The 16,288-nt window shown below is 33.9% G+C and overlaps 2 protein-coding genes across 9 annotated transcripts in view; one reads left to right on the forward strand and one right to left on the reverse strand.

Annotated features, from left to right (window-relative positions):
- The window catches only part of LOC141429117 (G protein-activated inward rectifier potassium channel 3-like), a 36,774-nt gene extending 25,693 nt beyond the window's left edge, over positions 1-11,081 (forward strand). For 4 of the 7 annotated variants that reach the window (XM_074089321.1, XM_074089324.1, XM_074089325.1 and 1 more), the window contains exon 4: positions 3,157-5,444. In XM_074089321.1, coding sequence (XP_073945422.1) covers positions 3,157-3,251 — 95 coding nt within the window. In that variant the 3' untranslated portion in view covers positions 3,252-5,444. Of the gene's footprint in view, positions 1-3,156; positions 5,445-7,222 lie in introns of those variants that run through there. The other 3 variants (XM_074089319.1, XM_074089320.1, XM_074089322.1) reach the window with 1 other exon arrangement.
- On the reverse strand, positions 8,341-15,914 carry LOC141429118 (uncharacterized). 2 transcript variants are annotated; one of them, XM_074089327.1, is made up of 5 exons: positions 15,648-15,914; positions 14,454-14,578; positions 13,182-13,287; positions 12,668-13,100; positions 8,341-11,937 (listed from the first exon to the last, which is right to left on the reverse strand). In XM_074089327.1, the coding sequence occupies exons 1-5, from the start codon at positions 15,757-15,759 to the stop codon at positions 11,802-11,804; spliced, it is 912 nt and encodes a 303-aa protein (XP_073945428.1). In that variant the 5' UTR covers positions 15,760-15,914; the 3' UTR covers positions 8,341-11,801. The 2 variants fall into 2 exon arrangements, with proteins under 2 accessions (XP_073945428.1, XP_073945429.1); XM_074089328.1 differs by having other exon boundaries at positions 8,341-11,924; positions 15,648-15,908.
- Between the last annotated feature and the right edge of the window lie 374 nt (positions 15,915-16,288).

A 16,288-nucleotide genomic window follows, 5' to 3' on the forward strand; every position in this document is an offset into this window, starting at 1 on the left:
GGGTGGCTATAGTTCGAGTGTCATTATGATTGTTTAGTCTCGCGTTAAACACTAATTTTCACTTTGAATGCGAGGAAAAAAAAGTTCTGTTCAAAATTACAATATTACTTTTTAAAAATGTACGCTCGACTTGTGGCTCGACTAATGGACATCTGTTCTAAATTGAAATAGCAAAACGCGGTTTTTTCTTTTGTTTTATTGTTTTTGGAGTGAAGCTTTAAATGCTTGCATATTTAGCCAACAGTTTCAAAATTGAAAACTACCTATTTTAAAACTGATTGGATTGTGCATAGTAAAATGAATTAATCCTTAATATAATTGAATAGATTCATATTCGTAATCATGAATTGTGTTTCTCGAAATTAAATCGTGTTTTTTAAATATTTTTGCACGGTTACCATTTTGAGGTTATTTCCACGCCCTAAAAATCATCCATTCACAAACACCGTGATTGGCTGTTTCTGCTTGAAAAGAGCGGTATACTCATATTTCAAAATCTAGGTGATCTAAGTAAAATGGTACAATGGTAAAATAACTAAACGTGAAATAATAACATACTGAATAGATAACCAAAAAACATCTGCAAAAATAAGTTGACTAAATTTTCTGGCGCTCAAAAACAGCTCTATAATTGTTTTGTTATTTTTTGTTTAGTCTTTTATGACATCTTGACCATTGTACATAGAAATAGTAAAATCACACGAGTTTTTAAACTAAGAACACCAAAATCCACAACCTAAATTATTTTATCATCAGATAAAAAAACAACCCTGCAATTAACGCCACACCTATACATAATTACCTATATATAATTTAATCCGACAGCCGATGAAATTACTGGCGCTTGAGGTATCCAATCTTAGGCCTCTATTTAGGTTGGCAACGCATCTGCAATCCCCTGGTGTTGCAGGTGTCTATGGGCGGTGGTGATCTCTTACCACCAGGAGACCCACTTGCTCGTTTGCCATCCAGTCGAATAAAATAAAATAAAAAAGGTGAAAAAGTATTTGGTCATATTTACAGCGAACGACATTCTATAGGCTAAAGACTAACCTAGTAGCCATAAAAAGTTACCTATATACTTGTAATAAGGAAAGTTGTGTTTTGTTTTTATCCGATAAAAGCAAATGTAAATAAAAGACAAAATAATAACTAGTACAGTATCTGATTTAAACCAAATTCGATAGCTGCCAGGTTAAAAATATTTTAATTATAATTTGTAGTAATAGAAAGAAGGCTAATGAGTGCTTTATTATTAGGTACAATCCGTGAGCTCTTAGAAAAACCTTCGGGTTTCGGAGGAAATCTGAAGGATTCGCTAGTAGAAAATGACAATTGTCTTTTTGACTCAGTAGCAATCCATCACGCGAAGAGTGCACTCATTGTGTTTTCATTGCTTTATATAGAGCAGTTAAAACCACCACGTTTATATTTATTTAGTTTGTTATTTTTCGGAAATTGATTTCCATTGCGAGTCAACTTAAACAGATACCCTGTTCTGTAAATAGCCAATCACGGGAAATTGTTTATAATATATATAAATATTTTGTAAAGAAGCTGAAAGTTTTAAGAAAAGTGTTGATCGTAAATATTTTTAATAAGGTTCAAAACCGAGTTGCTGCCAATCATTCATTCATTATATTTAATATGAGTGTGTCTCACGGTAGTTTCATGTTCAAAAAAGCGTAATATTATTACAGTAAAGTTTATTTTGTACTGATGGTTATTCTTTTCATAACTTTTACGGTAAGTAACTTTGAAAAGGTTTGCAAGTTGATAACAAACAGAACCGCATATCACGATCGCGTGTCATCGTCTATACCCGAAGCATGCTTCTAAAATCCGAAGGTGTTTTTAAGAGCTTACAGAGTGTATCTACTTATGTATAAGTAACTAGGTATAAATGTCATAGGTTAATTAAGACTGTAGGCATCTAGGAGGCACTATCTTTCAATAGGAAAAAATCTGTTGCATTCATACTAACTTGCTTAATTTTTATCGTATATTTACTTCGTGTTCAATAACCCGTAGCGTTGATGACTAAAACATAATACAAAGCTGTATATATTATGCACATATTGATTAAATTAATACCTTGTAAAATCAAACTTGACTATTCGTAGCACAACTAACAATATACAAAACTAATCTACCGTTAAAAGTATTATTGTGGCACATGACATATTTCTTGTGTAAAGGTGTTTGTCTTGTGTAAAGGTACTTGAAATTAGTAAAAACAAACTGAAAAAGTTTGCGAAATTATGAATATAGATAGATATAGTGAAAAAAGTTTTTACGCAGGCCAAGTCAAATTCAATCTTATGTCAATGTAATATACAGGCTTTGACATGGAAAAACTTTTCTCACTTTAACTATACCTGCAGCCGGAGTAACTGAATCGCTTACCTACCACGGAGGAACCTGATCACTGCAAGTATAAGTTGACATTTCCATAGATCTTCCAAAGAAATTATCGTAAAATTGATTGTGAAATATGTAGTTCAAATCTGATTCACAGTTCAGTTTCTGCGGCTGTACTTATATGTATAGATATGTGTATAAAAAAAATTACAGTGTTACCATAAAAAAATAGAAAATTGTTAAACATATATTTACACAATAACATGCATCCCGTTAAGCAAGGATCAGAAAAATGAGTGTCACTAAAAACCCAACACAATATTGTGTAGTAGCAACTTCCTTACGAATGAACTTTTTCGATTATTAAATGAGTCGTAACTAATGAGTCATAATGGTTACAAAATACATGACAGTCATTTTCTGACCCTTGCTGCTGAGTACTGACTGTTTAGGAAGCGACTTGACAAAATTACTAATTTTGGCACGACTGCCCAGCGGCCGCGTAAGTGGGAGGCAAGGGAGCCAAATACTCTGTCTCATGAAGAAAAACCGCTCATGCCTAAGAAAATTTATCCAAGACATCCGTTAATAAAGAAGTTGTGTCCCGCGTCACTGAGTACTTCCACGGTCCCTGGGCGTATAAAGCATCACAAAATCGTATCTCATGCTACGCTCTTGAGGAGTTGGTGGCTGAGGTACTCGGTTTATAACTAGCACCTGCTTTTACTATATTATCTGTTTGTTTTGTTGTGTTCGTCTTTATTTATGTATGTGTGTGTTTGTAATGTCATACAGAAAACGTGGAATCACTCGTCCTGAAGATGCCGGACCGAACTCCTAAGGAACCCAAAGCCGAAAACAAAGATGGCGACTACACTGTCACTCTTTAAAACACGTGTTCGTATTGAATATTTTTCATTTGTTCTGTAAAATTGTGAGTTTACGGAGAGAACTATTGGGAAATTAAATGAGAAATGTTAAAAAAGTTACAGCGGTTCTACGATTTAACCATCTGAGAATAAATGCGAATTTCCTTTTACGATCGTCTTCCGAGAAATTTTAAGATTGTCCTAATAAATAGTAGGTAGGAAAAAAAAACCCGAGACTCATTTTATAATGCTTAGAGTTCTTAGATTTTAGATCAATAACATTTGTTTGTGAAACATATACGTGGGTCACTAAATAAGTTTTGAGATAAAGAAAAAGTATTAAACATATAACTATGTTTTTTTTTTTCAAAATACTTTCCACGATGCTCTTTACATACTTCCCATCGTCTAAACCAACATTGGAAACACTTTTGCCAATCTTGATCTGACAGGTCAAAAGTAGCCACTTCGTAGCATGATTCCTCAAAGCTCGGCCTTTGGTCTACGCTATCGCACAGCTTGGATAATTTTCGACAATGCTACTATTGTATACCATTGCGAACTAACTAATTTACAATTTTTCAGCATAGATGTCGATAAATGTCCGCTCCGAGACAAAAAAACAAGTCACAATTTTTTACCAGCGTTACGAGGTCTTTGCATCTTTGTCGGCAACTCTTAGGAAACTCTCCCTCTGAGTAGACCCAAACCGATGATTGCTTCTTATTTTTGGGGTCATACTGATAGATCCTTGTTTCGTCACCAATAATGATTTCCAGAACACGTCTTGATGCCCCGTTTTCAAAACGTTGACGCATTTCACGGCACCAATCTACACGAACATGTTTTTCACTTTCGGAGAGCAAACGCGGGATCCAACGACAACAAAGCTTCCTGACTCTAAGATGTTGGTGTAGGATGATGTTCACGCTCCCCGAAGTAATACCCAGGATCTTCTCGATGTCCTTGTATGTAATTCCTGGGTCTTCCCGTACCAACATTTCCGTAGTCCACACATTTTCTGCAGTTACTGCTATTTGCGGACGGATCGTCTTCAAGGTTAGTTTTACCCGTTTTAAATTCAGGAAACCACCTAAAAATTGTTCCCCGTGAAGGAGCAGACACTCCCAATGCTGACTGTAGTCGTTGCATACTTAATTGAAATCGTAATAGATCATGGCACGCAAATGTTCGCGGTTAAGTTCCATCGTTTCAGGCAAAAAACGCGGGAAGCGTTGTAGTAAAATGACTGGAGCACCGTATTTTATTTAATTGAGAAAATGGCTTATCCCGTTGTGTTGAGATGTGTTCCATTTTTTAATTTCGAGCATCTCAAAACTTATTGAGTGACCTACGTAACACATCAAAAGAGCGAAGATAACTTTGAGTTTTTTTTAAATGGGTCAAATGCAGATTAGGGATAAAGAGTTAATATAAAGACAAATTATTTTTAATTCATATTGTAATATATATTATATATAAATTCCTGGATTACATTATGTTATGCTGCTACTAGTCAAGCTTAGTTAAAAAAAAAGAATCACTCCAGCTATTTTATGAACTAGTTATGATGCCTTACCTACTTACGTGCCTTTGTCATTTATTTTTGGAAGGATTTTACCTGATAAATAAAAACTAAATTAAATTTTATTGAAAAAAAAAGCTTTGTTAGTTTGAAAAAAAAATAATGATGGAGACAGTCTAATAATTATGCACAAGGATATATTATATACAAAAGTCTCATGGTTAAACTGTTAACTGCCAGGCATGAGCGAATCTCACGAATTTTTTCATTAACATTAAACAAACATAAATTGACTTAGCCGATGAAAAAAGGAATTAAGTACAAAATATAAAGATCTGAAAACTAATCTTAAAGCAGTACCTTAGTGTTCCAAAGAGATAATTCAGTGACTAGAATACTTCAGAACATTCCTTAAATATTATAGTTAACTAAAATTAGATGTGATTTCTCTGGTCCCAAGCGATGTATATAGATATATATGTAGGTTTGATATGGTGCAAGTGTAATTAATTAGGTAATTTTAAGATTAAGGGAAATTAAAACATTAAAAAAAATCGATGTTCATAAAAATGATTATAGAGTATTAGAACTGTTGGTTGTGTATTACGATTATAAGAAGTCTACTTATAATAAGATGTAAATGAATATATGTTTTAGGCAAAGTTTGAAATAATTTATGTTGTAATGTTTTTGTTTGTTTTATTTGTGTGCGTTATGCTTTTTATTTTAATCCCTCAAGTTACCTATTTATAGAGAAACCCACAGAAGTAAGCTGGCAAGCTCAAGCCAATCTTTAATAGCAACTCTTTAATATTTTGAATTCATACAAATATTGATTAATATAGACAGATACAGAAAAAATCAATTGTGCTTGAGACGTAAGCGAACGATAATTCGCAGTCAAAAATGTACAATACAATACAGAAAACACCTACCTACCTATTCCGTTTGAAATAAAAGAGTTATTTAACTCAGAGATTACTTCTTTTGGATTGCTCGTAATGAATCTGAAAGTGTGCCTATGTTCGAGAGATCTTATATAATTCCCGCTACTTCCCATTTAGTAATGTAGCGGGAAGAAACAGAAATTTTAATTGCGTACATTTCGTTCTGTTTTAACATTACTTTTAACTCTTTAACGAGTTTTTTCACGTTTAATGAATACCCGACACACATTCGAAGAGAACTCGAAAATAGCTCCAACTTTTGTTTGCATACAGAGCGTGCATTGCATGCAATATCAACACACAAATCGTCATTAAAAATTATTATTGCAGCGCATATGCGCACACCGAAAACAAACCATATGGGCGGATTTTTCAAAATAAGCACAAGAAGATATCATTTCTAGAAAGTGGAGAAAAATTGTGTTTTAAATACTCGAAATGCCTGTGGAGTTATCCGTTTTTATTTTCACATTTAATAAAAAATAATATCAGTGCAATAGTTTTGGAACGATAAAAAATTAACGCTATTCTTAGGTTAGTTCTCTTTGCCTTCTTTGTAACTGTTAATTTCGCTACATGTGTTTTGTCAAAGTATAATTGTGCTGAAAAATATTTAACAAAAACGCTATATTGGAATGGTATCTTAATAGACGTGATTTAGAAATTTGGCCCTTGAGATATAGAACTCCTTTACATATAAGAATGGTTTATGTCGTGGTCGTAGATACGTGTTGTGACGTCTCGTTGTTCGTTGATGGTAAGTAAATTTTGCTTTTAAATAAGTTACAAGCTTTTTCTTTTTTAGATATAAATTATTATTAATTAGCTCAAGACCTTTAGTCTAATGGGTAGTGGATGCATAAAAATATCGGCTGCTCATTAAAGGTAATCGTGGTCTATATTCCGTAGATAATATCTCGTAGGTATCTCTAATAGAAATTATAGGTAGTGCCACGAGAGTTGAGGTCACGCACATAAAAACAACAACTTATTCATTTCATTCATTCTCCTTTTATGCAACCAGTTTTAAGAAACATAAGTAGCTGTGTGTGTGTGTGCGTTCGTGCGTGCGTGCGTGCGTGCGTGCGCGTGTGTGTGTAATCAATCACTTTAACTCTCGTGGCACTACTTCTACAAACTAAACCAGCCAAAACATGGCATATTTAAAAATTTATTTAAATAAAAAAAATACCTTTATGACAAACTACATGTTCAATTGACAGAAGATATTTATTTATTTTGTTTGGGAAATGAAAAAGGAATTAATTATACATTAAAAAAAATCTTAATTTCTATTTATAGTTAATTGTTTTGATGTAAGTAGTGCCTAACATCTCTTTTGGTATCTAATTTAGCCGAAGTTAGGTACCTAGGTACTCGTACCTAAATAAGTTTAATGTAAAAAAAATACACTAGGTTACCACCTAAAGATTATCTGAAACTCGGTTCATAGTTATAGAAAAAGTGATCACAAATTTCGAGTTTTGACCTTTAACTTACCATACGTTTTCAAATTTCAGGATACAACGGTTCCTCCCTTCCTGATGACATCATCTACCGCAGTTCTCTGAATTCTTCAAGATTGCCATCTTCTCCGCTCGGAATCGCCGACAGACTAGTTGCCGAAGCCATCAGGAGATCCAGCCTTACAAACAGACCGTCAATAGTTAAATACCCTCCAGATTACTTTAACAATCCTGTCGACCACTCCTCTTCCTCCAGTGAGGAAGAAAAATCTAAAAAGAAGAGGATTTCTAAGAAGATTGGTGACTAGGTCAGCTTATAATGTCTACTATTTAGTTATTTTTAGAATTTCTACAGTCAGTACAAGAAAACGTTGGTTTTTAATAGCGCCACCTCTGGTTGAGTAGCTAACTTTGGTTTAATTAAACTTACCTAATAATGTTAAGTACAGCGCCATCTAGTGGCAAATAGCCGAACCAAAGATCTTTGTTAGTGTTTTTCGTGCTCAATAAGGTTTGTGTGACGGGGTAGTTGGTACGGTCAAGGAGTTTAATTCATTGGCCACCAAGGTACCATTTCACAGTAAACGTCATAATGACATCGCATTAATTAACAAGGGAAAGTCGTAATGACCTTGCCTTTGAAAAGGTTTCATGGTGGCCCATGAATTAAATTCCTTCATGTACTAGTATCGTGAGATCAGTTCGATATCGGGGTGTGATGTTGGTTATAATAATCAAATTTCAGGCAAGACTGTAACATCAAAAGGACCTGACGATACTAACGCCATCTAGCGATATTCCACCTGTCACAAAACTAAGTTCTTCATTATTTCAATAAATTACTTGCAGTGCAGGGGATTATTCCAGAAAGTTACTTGTTGTTTTAGAATCAAAAGTCATAGTACTGTTTTTTAAATACTGTTGTAAACTGTTCAGTTAATGTCTCTAATTTAATATTTTCTGTCATTATTACATGATAATACCAGTGATGAATGTTGTTTATAAATAATATTATTTACTGAAAAGACGTTATGATCGGTTTAAACACATTATCATGATTTGAATGGATAGTTCTAACTCTAATTCTACTCATTATGGACCAACTATTAACATATTTATGGGATTTTACAATAATTATTTCCGTTTTTAGGGTTATAAATGAAAGTCCGACGCTCAGCATAATACCTGTCTATTCTGATAAACACTAGGCATCAGGGTAGGACTTAGGTAATACAATAATAAAGAAGCAATACACAGCGCCCGCGCTGTCTGGCCCCTGACTCGTTCATAGACAATAGAATAATAGGTATACTATAACATTAAATACCAATGCCATTACTTAAAGGGTAATCAAATATACTTAAACTTAGAACTGGTCCGGCCTTTAACTAACGACATTAGTAGTGAGGTGACCTAAGGAATTGTGACGCAATTTGATAATTTTAGCAAGACCGTATGGATACCTTCGATATTTTTCAGAGCATAATCATTATGTGCGAGTACTACCTTTTCGCAACGTAACGTATGGCAACCTGTTTCATTTCGCAACTTTTCATTTCGCAAACTCTAAAACTGTAAATATACTTCAGGATTTATTTTAGGGCCATAGTGTAGAACCCTTTAGGTTAGGTTAGGTTAGGTTAGTTTTATAAAAATTCTGAAATATTTACAGTTTCAGAAATATTAAACAGTTGGGAAATGAAAAGTTGCGAAATGAAACAGGTTGCCAAACGTTATTCGCCGAAACATTAGTAAACCCATTATGTGATGAATGTTGACATTTCTGATACGATAGGTAGCTTTTTTTAGATAAATACAAACTTTCCAAAATTACCATTGATTAATATAACAGATAAGTGAAATCACAAATTTTAAACGCTACGAACACTTTTATTTATTACTATTCTATCGTCTTAACAGCCAATATAAAAATATTGTAAATTTTTGCTATTAAAGTAAAGCTATGAAAGCATAGCATTTTTATACATGAGTAAGTTATATAAAACTTATATCTGTAAATATTATATCCTCAAATGTATTACAAAGCTGTATACTTAACAAGCGGATATTACTTAAAATGAATATAATATATACTCAGCGGCACAAAATTTGGCCCACCCTTCATACATAATTACCGATTCTGCTTACATTTGAGGGCCAGATTTTTTGCCGTTCAGTATACCTATGAAATTTAAGTACATTTTATTTAACAAGATATTTTACTTGATTATTATCACACTTATTATTGTACATGATTGGTAAACAGGATACATTTTTTTGTACACCTATTTATATTAATATATTTATAAATATAATTCCGCTGTCAGCATAGGCACATAACATTCTTACCTAATTGATCGCTTTAATTTGGCAAAGTACATCTTACCAAAAATTGTTTATTTTCTGTTACCCTAGGTAAGTACCTACATAAAATACATAAAGAACATAAAATTTGGTCATGAATACAAAATGCTGTAACCTACTATAAAACAGTATAGTTAGTTTGTTACAACATTTTTGTTTATGAATTATAATAAAATATCGTAAAAATGCTTTAATGCATGATATTTCGTAGCCTATTGTACCTAGGTAATTTATATATATTGCAATGGTTTTAATAATGTTTATCATTGATAAAGTATCAACATTATTTCGGCTGTTATAGAACAATAAAACTTCTGTCGGTAAGATAATGTAACGACTGAAACAAATTATGTTTTAAAGTGATTTCTTCCAATTATCGTGGCACTGTAAGTATTAATTAAGTAAAAAAATTAACTGTTCAATAATTACTATAATAAGGAAGCGTAATAATAAGCCAAGTAAATATCTTATATTTCTAATAAATATGTTTCATTACATTATATTAAGAAAATACAGGAGCCAATGATTTTATAATAATCAGACTTCTACGTTTTGGATCAATTTATAATTTATTAAGAATCAAAACCATTGGAGATCTGAAAATAAGCAAAACAAAAGTGTATCTGAGATTGAGAAACTAAAAAAAGTTAACTTTTAGAAGTTAACTAAAAGAAATTTATTTTCAGCCTTATTTCAAATGAAACTTTTGAATTACACGTTAACTTTAGTTTCCTAGTTAAATCATCTCATCAGACTACAATAAGCCTCAGCGCACTAAAGTTTACCACAGATATAATATTAAATTTCCTTCCATTACTAACCTTATGTTAGAAAGGAACAGATGATTTATACTTGCGACACACTATAGTGCTAAGGCTTCGGAAAATTGAAAAGGAACCTAGTGCTTAGCATTTTATTTTTGTATTAACTAAAATATTTTTAATCAGTAATTAGCTACATACTTAATCTATCGTTAGTTTTACTACCGACAGAGCAATAATACAGACTTTATTCCTACAAATTCACTCTGCTATTGACACTTGAAAATGCTCTAAGTGCGTGATACAGAATCATAGCACAGAAGGAGTTAAATTTCAAAAAAGCTTAGATCTATTCAGCATTTCGTTTAGTTTGACTTGTAAATCAATCACACTAAGGGCCTGTTTCACCATTCTTTGATAATTTCCTGGCATGTGCCAAATATCTAAAATACAATACCGTCTCTGTTTATTAAAAAAAAAAAAAAAATGGGCACCGACACAGATGTCAGTCACATAAAATACTACGAATTCATCAGAGGTTAGTGAAACATGCCCTGTGAATAAATCTAAAGTGCCTCGGAATAAGAAATACCTACGCTTATTTAAAACATCAATCCTATGTTTCGAGTATCCATAACTTGAAAGAAACATGCTTTATGCCATTTTTGTATCTAAATATTGTAATAGATGGCTGTTTTCGTCAAATGACTTTGATCAACTGTTAGCAAAATAGCGACAATAAGTGTCTACAAACGTTACTTTCATAAATAAATAAATGATTGGTCTTATGGATCTTTTTAAATACATACACGCAAAATTTGTCAAAATTTAACATTTACCCGACTTAGACGAGCTAAAAATCTGACTGTCACTAAAATATTTATAAAAAGCGATTCTTACAATAAATGAAGCAACTATATGGAAGACTAGTTTAACAGACAGAAATTGTAAATAAAAACAATGACAGATTTATATTTGATATTGGTCCAGCACCAGCGATAAGTTGAAGAAATTTGCCTCTGTAAAGATCTGTCTACAATGGCAATGCTAATGCCTTTAGTAAAAACATATGCCAGTCTAGCTAGAGAGAACAAACTGCAGCGTTAAGAAGTGTCACAGGCAAAACTATAGAAATTAATTAAGTACTTAAGACGGCATCCTCATACAAATTTTCATACAGAAAAAACGTAGCACGTATTAATCAAAATGCTTTTTACTAACCTTTAACTAACTAGTAAGTATCTTAAATAATGTACGATTCGATTTGAAAAGTATATAAATCAGGAAAAATTAGGAATAAATTAGGGTGGAATTGTCCATTTTTTGAAATCCACCAATCAACGGACTTTGTTTTACGGATATTTCAACAAATTGTAACAAAAAATTAAATAAGTAAGTAGAGTTAGGATATTTTGTATGAAGCGCCACCTTGAAGCAGAGCCATTTATTGATACATTTGAACAATATTCTCGATGCTCTCGCTACTAAATCTAACTCGGGGTCGGGCCTTACCCAGTGGGGGCTCGGGGCGGTTGCGCTCGCGCAGCGGGCGTCAGGTGGGATCCGGCTCTGACATCACGAGGATAGGAATCACCGGGGCCGGTTTCTCCATGTGGTGTTCGCTTGGCGATCTGCGGAACAAGGCTGCGGATCAGTTACAATGAAGGTCTATTAATCATCATGGTTTTGGCGCAAAACGGTAAGCAGGCATTGAAATAACTGGAAAAGTAATTCAAATGCGTAATGTATTTTTAATCACACTTGCTCGTAAACAGTGTCGTAACATTCAGGCTACCTTGGTTGCAACCCCCCAAATAAAACCCTCGACCGTTGTTTTTGTCAGGAAACCCAAGGTCGGTAAATGAGTCGTACGTACTAATTTTCTTGTCATGAAACCCGAAGTCGGTAAATGAGTCATTGCGCATACTAATACTCCCCTCCCCCTCCGAAGCATGTTCCACATACTGACAAGAGCGCAATATTTGGAAGAATTATATTTTTTCTTTTACAAATATAAAATTTTACTAACATTCTATGTCGCACGGGTGGTACTAGAATTACGACCATCGACTCATTAAAGCCCTCAGTTTTCGACTTCGGGCTTCTAATAGACTCTCGTTCGTAATTCCTTATTAACCGCCCTTAAGGCAAGGATCACATTTGCAATGCCAGATATTATCAGTAAAGTGAAAAAAACAAAGTTATTATCAAGAAACAGAAACAATCACCTGAAGTATAACCCCAGCATACTACTTGAAACACATTCGAAAAACAACAAGCCAATTAACCTCTATCATTACTAATATCAAGCAACTGACCTGTCCGGGCATTAAGAAATAACTGACAAATAATAAGACGTTTATTTTAAACTCACTTCTTTATCCTGGTCTTATCATCCACTTTGTGTTCGTGGCCATTGACCGCATGTCCTATGCCGTTTGGCATCAGCCCATGTACTTTCTTCATACTAGCGTGACTATGACTCCTATGTATATGGCTCTCCTTCGCTTCCCCATTGTAAACTTCCCCTGATATTGCGTTATGATTTTTCGCTAAATGATCGGTATTATGATGATTACTTTTGACTAATTCTAGGCCGTTTTCAACGGCTAGATGCGTGTTGCTTGTATTTCTTGATTTCTCGTTGATGTTGTGTACGAAGTTATTCTGTGCCAGCAATCGATTTTCACGGACCCTCGCGTCAGGTATTTTGATTTCGATATGCTCGTCTAACGACATGGAGTCGACGGAGCTGAGATCAAGAGTGTCGTTGGAGAACGTTTTCGGTATCGTGCCGAGCATACGGTCTGGAAAAAAATTCAGCATCAGAAAATGTAAAGGGACTTCAACTTATGTAAAGACAAAATGTTTCTTATACGGTTTCTTACCTAGTTTTTGTGATGTGGACACCGTAGCTCGCAGTTCATCAAGTTGTTTCGCTGAACATAGGGGCGTGTCGACTTCATACGTGTTGTTGAAGCTGTTATAATCCACCTGAAAATTGTAATTACGTGTTGCAGTGTTTGTTTACATGAAATCTTCTAATTCCATCCATTTCTGGCGATCGGATAACTTGAATGTCGTTCGACGGTTATGTAGTTTGGATAATAATGCGATTGTTTTTTTTACACAATCCTTCCATTTCGTTTTCGCAACAAATAATGTATGTATGTAAACTCTTTATTGGACATAAAAATAAAAATACACAGACAAGAGAACAAAGGCGAGCTTATCCCTAAAAAGGGATCTCTTCCAGCTAACCTAGTAATAACCGTTAGTTCTTGGGGTTTTTAGTCATGTTTTGCTCACTAACCAATACAGTAGGTAGGTATAACAAAAAACAGCATTGATGACCTAACACGCAAACAAAATCAATTATCAAAGTTGTTTAATATGGAAAAGTACCTGGAACGAGACATAGTTAAAATATCAAGTATAGTATGTGTATAACCCAATTGAGCAACGTCATGCATGATTCATAAAGTAATAAGAATTGGTTACCACTAATACTCTGACGTTATGGATTTATTTGGTCGATCCTTCTAAGGTACAAACTACAAATGATCACGAGGAATACCGTGACGCATTTACGTATAGGATTTATATTTACAACCGGAGAATGATTTCATATTCAAATATGTTAATTTTGTTTTACGGTAATAATAATATTCAAGTAGGAAATTGCAACTGGTTATAACCAACAGAATTATCTATGTTTTTATGATTTTCAGTACACATAACGTGTGCGTTTGACTAACTCGAAAATGATAATTTACTTTTGTTACATGTTTTTGTTCATCATAATCATCATATCAGCCATAGGACGTCCACTGTTGTGTATTGTAATTGTAATGTGACTTGCAGTAAACGATTCTAATTCTAAATCTGTCACCTAAATTGACACAGGCCTCCCCAATAAACCTCCAGTTGCTTCGATTGGAAGCAGCCTGCATCCACCTGCGACTTTAATCAGGTCGTCCGTCCATCTCGTTAGTGGACGTCCTACATTGCGCTTAACGTTTTTCTTATCAGTCTCGAAACTGAGAATTATAAAATTAAAACGTGCTTTTTTCACTATCGATTGGATCTATAGGGAAGGAAGCCATAAAAAAAATGGATTGGTGAAGCAGTACGAATGAAGCTGTAAGCTTATGACTTACCTCATACTCTCCGGTATCTTTTCTAAACGACACCATGGTTTCAAAGCGATGTCCCCACAAAACTTCGGAAGGCAGAAAGCTACTGCGTGCTTGAGTGGTCATCCCCGTAGATTCAATCACTCCCTCTGTAATGACATGACAAACCACAATATTAACTATGCTATAAATGCCCATTACATGACATCACTAGCGGAGACCTTCATAAACTCTTATTTATAGAAAAGGAAAATAGAGATAATAAAGAACGTGTTAAGAGTATACAGATGGCGAATGATGTTGGTACTGCGGGTTTTATGCCAAAACACGTGTTAATAAATCTTAGCTAGAACAATTACGATTGTAACACTGTATATTTACCCTTTATTATTGTTAATATTATAGTTTATACGCATTATTAACATAAAGTTCGGGGCAAACTACCAAAACACTGTCAAGGAAGTGCCAAGAACATGTGTGACGTGAAATCGGCTACATTTGTGCTATCAATAGTTTACTTTGAAGTTTATTGCTATCGGCTAATTCTGTGTATCGTTTCGATTAATTTAGCTAGTACAGTAAGCCACATTATGCAATAGGAAGTTTTAATTGACCGGTGCCAATAAAATGTTACAGACAATGTTAGCAAGGTCACAATTACAACTCTGCTCTACTATTAGTATTTTAGACATATTCCAATATAAATAGATACGTAGTACGGTAATGTGTCATCACATTAATAGCTTTTTACAATTTTTCAATTTTGACCAAAACGAGAACACACAGAAAAATACTAGAAACTATGTTGAGGCTGGGGATCGAACCCAGATCATCCTTCGTTTCGTGACAAATGCTATACACCATCCCGAGCAATTATTACCTAAATATATACGGTAATGATTCTTTATTGACACCACAAAGTAAGCAATTGACAGTGAAACAGGTACATAGAGAAAAATATACATACCTATTAAAAACTTAATGCATGTGTGTGCGTGCGTGAATGTCTTTTTGTGGTTCCGTTTATCTTATTTTGAATTTTAAAAACTAATTTTACACTTTAATATTGTTTTACATTATTTTCAACGACGATAAGACAATGATACGATACACAGATACTTTAACTTGAGCCCTCTTAGTTGGAAAAGTTCTCCATTAGGTATACAAAGTTAAAGTCAAAGTCAAAATATCTTTATTCAATTTAGTCTATAACTTTACCTAGCATGACGACAATCTCGAATCTCTCCCTCAGCATATCAGACGCCGAGAGATTGTACAGTGGTGACTTCTCATTGATCTTGTGAACAATGGTCATCGGCCAGATGAACATAAGTCGATCTTCTTCGCCATCAGCCCCAACTTTCAATTCTTGCTGGTAGAACGGCAGGATCTCACCTTCTCTAGTAATCTGAGAAATTAGAAACTCTTATGTAGGTTTGTATGTAGGTTAGCTAGTAAAAAAATGCACGGAATCCATTGTGATCACATTACTTGTCCTCTTATGTTTACAGAAAAATTAATATGCTGAAATCCAACTTTAGAAGGGGTACAGCCTTTTTAGTTTTGACACAATGGGTGCTTGTGTTTTTAGGTATATCTTTGTATAAACTTTTTGAGTATGCTTATTGAGTAATTTGTAAAGAGCTTGTTATGTGCAAATAAAATGAACACAGTATCTCTAAAGCGGTAATGACGTTTTAAAATCTTTTCTTACCATGATACTAAAACTAAACTGGACCCCTTAACCAACAGTAAGGGCATTTCACCACTCATTTATAAATTTTATTTGACAGTGATATATGATCCGTCTATTCGGACAAAACAAACAGAGACGACATCACAGATATCTGTCATATAAA

Source organism: Choristoneura fumiferana, chromosome 6 (genome assembly GCF_025370935.1).
Source record: "Choristoneura fumiferana chromosome 6, NRCan_CFum_1, whole genome shotgun sequence".
In the NCBI taxonomy this organism is placed as follows: domain Eukaryota; kingdom Metazoa; phylum Arthropoda; class Insecta; order Lepidoptera; family Tortricidae; genus Choristoneura; species Choristoneura fumiferana.

Coding starts and splice junctions, on each gene's coding strand:
- LOC141429118 (XM_074089327.1), bottom strand. CDS start 15,759: ATGTTCATCTGGCCGATGACCATTGTTCACAAGATCAATGAGAAGTCA. Junction 13,101..13,181: donor GTCCACATCACAAAAACTAG/GTAAGAAACCGT, acceptor ATTTTTTTCCAG/ACCGTATGCTCGGCACGATA. Junction 11,938..12,667: donor GATAAGACCAGGATAAAGAA/GTGAGTTTAAAA, acceptor ACTGATCCGCAG/CCTTGTTCCGCAGATCGCCA.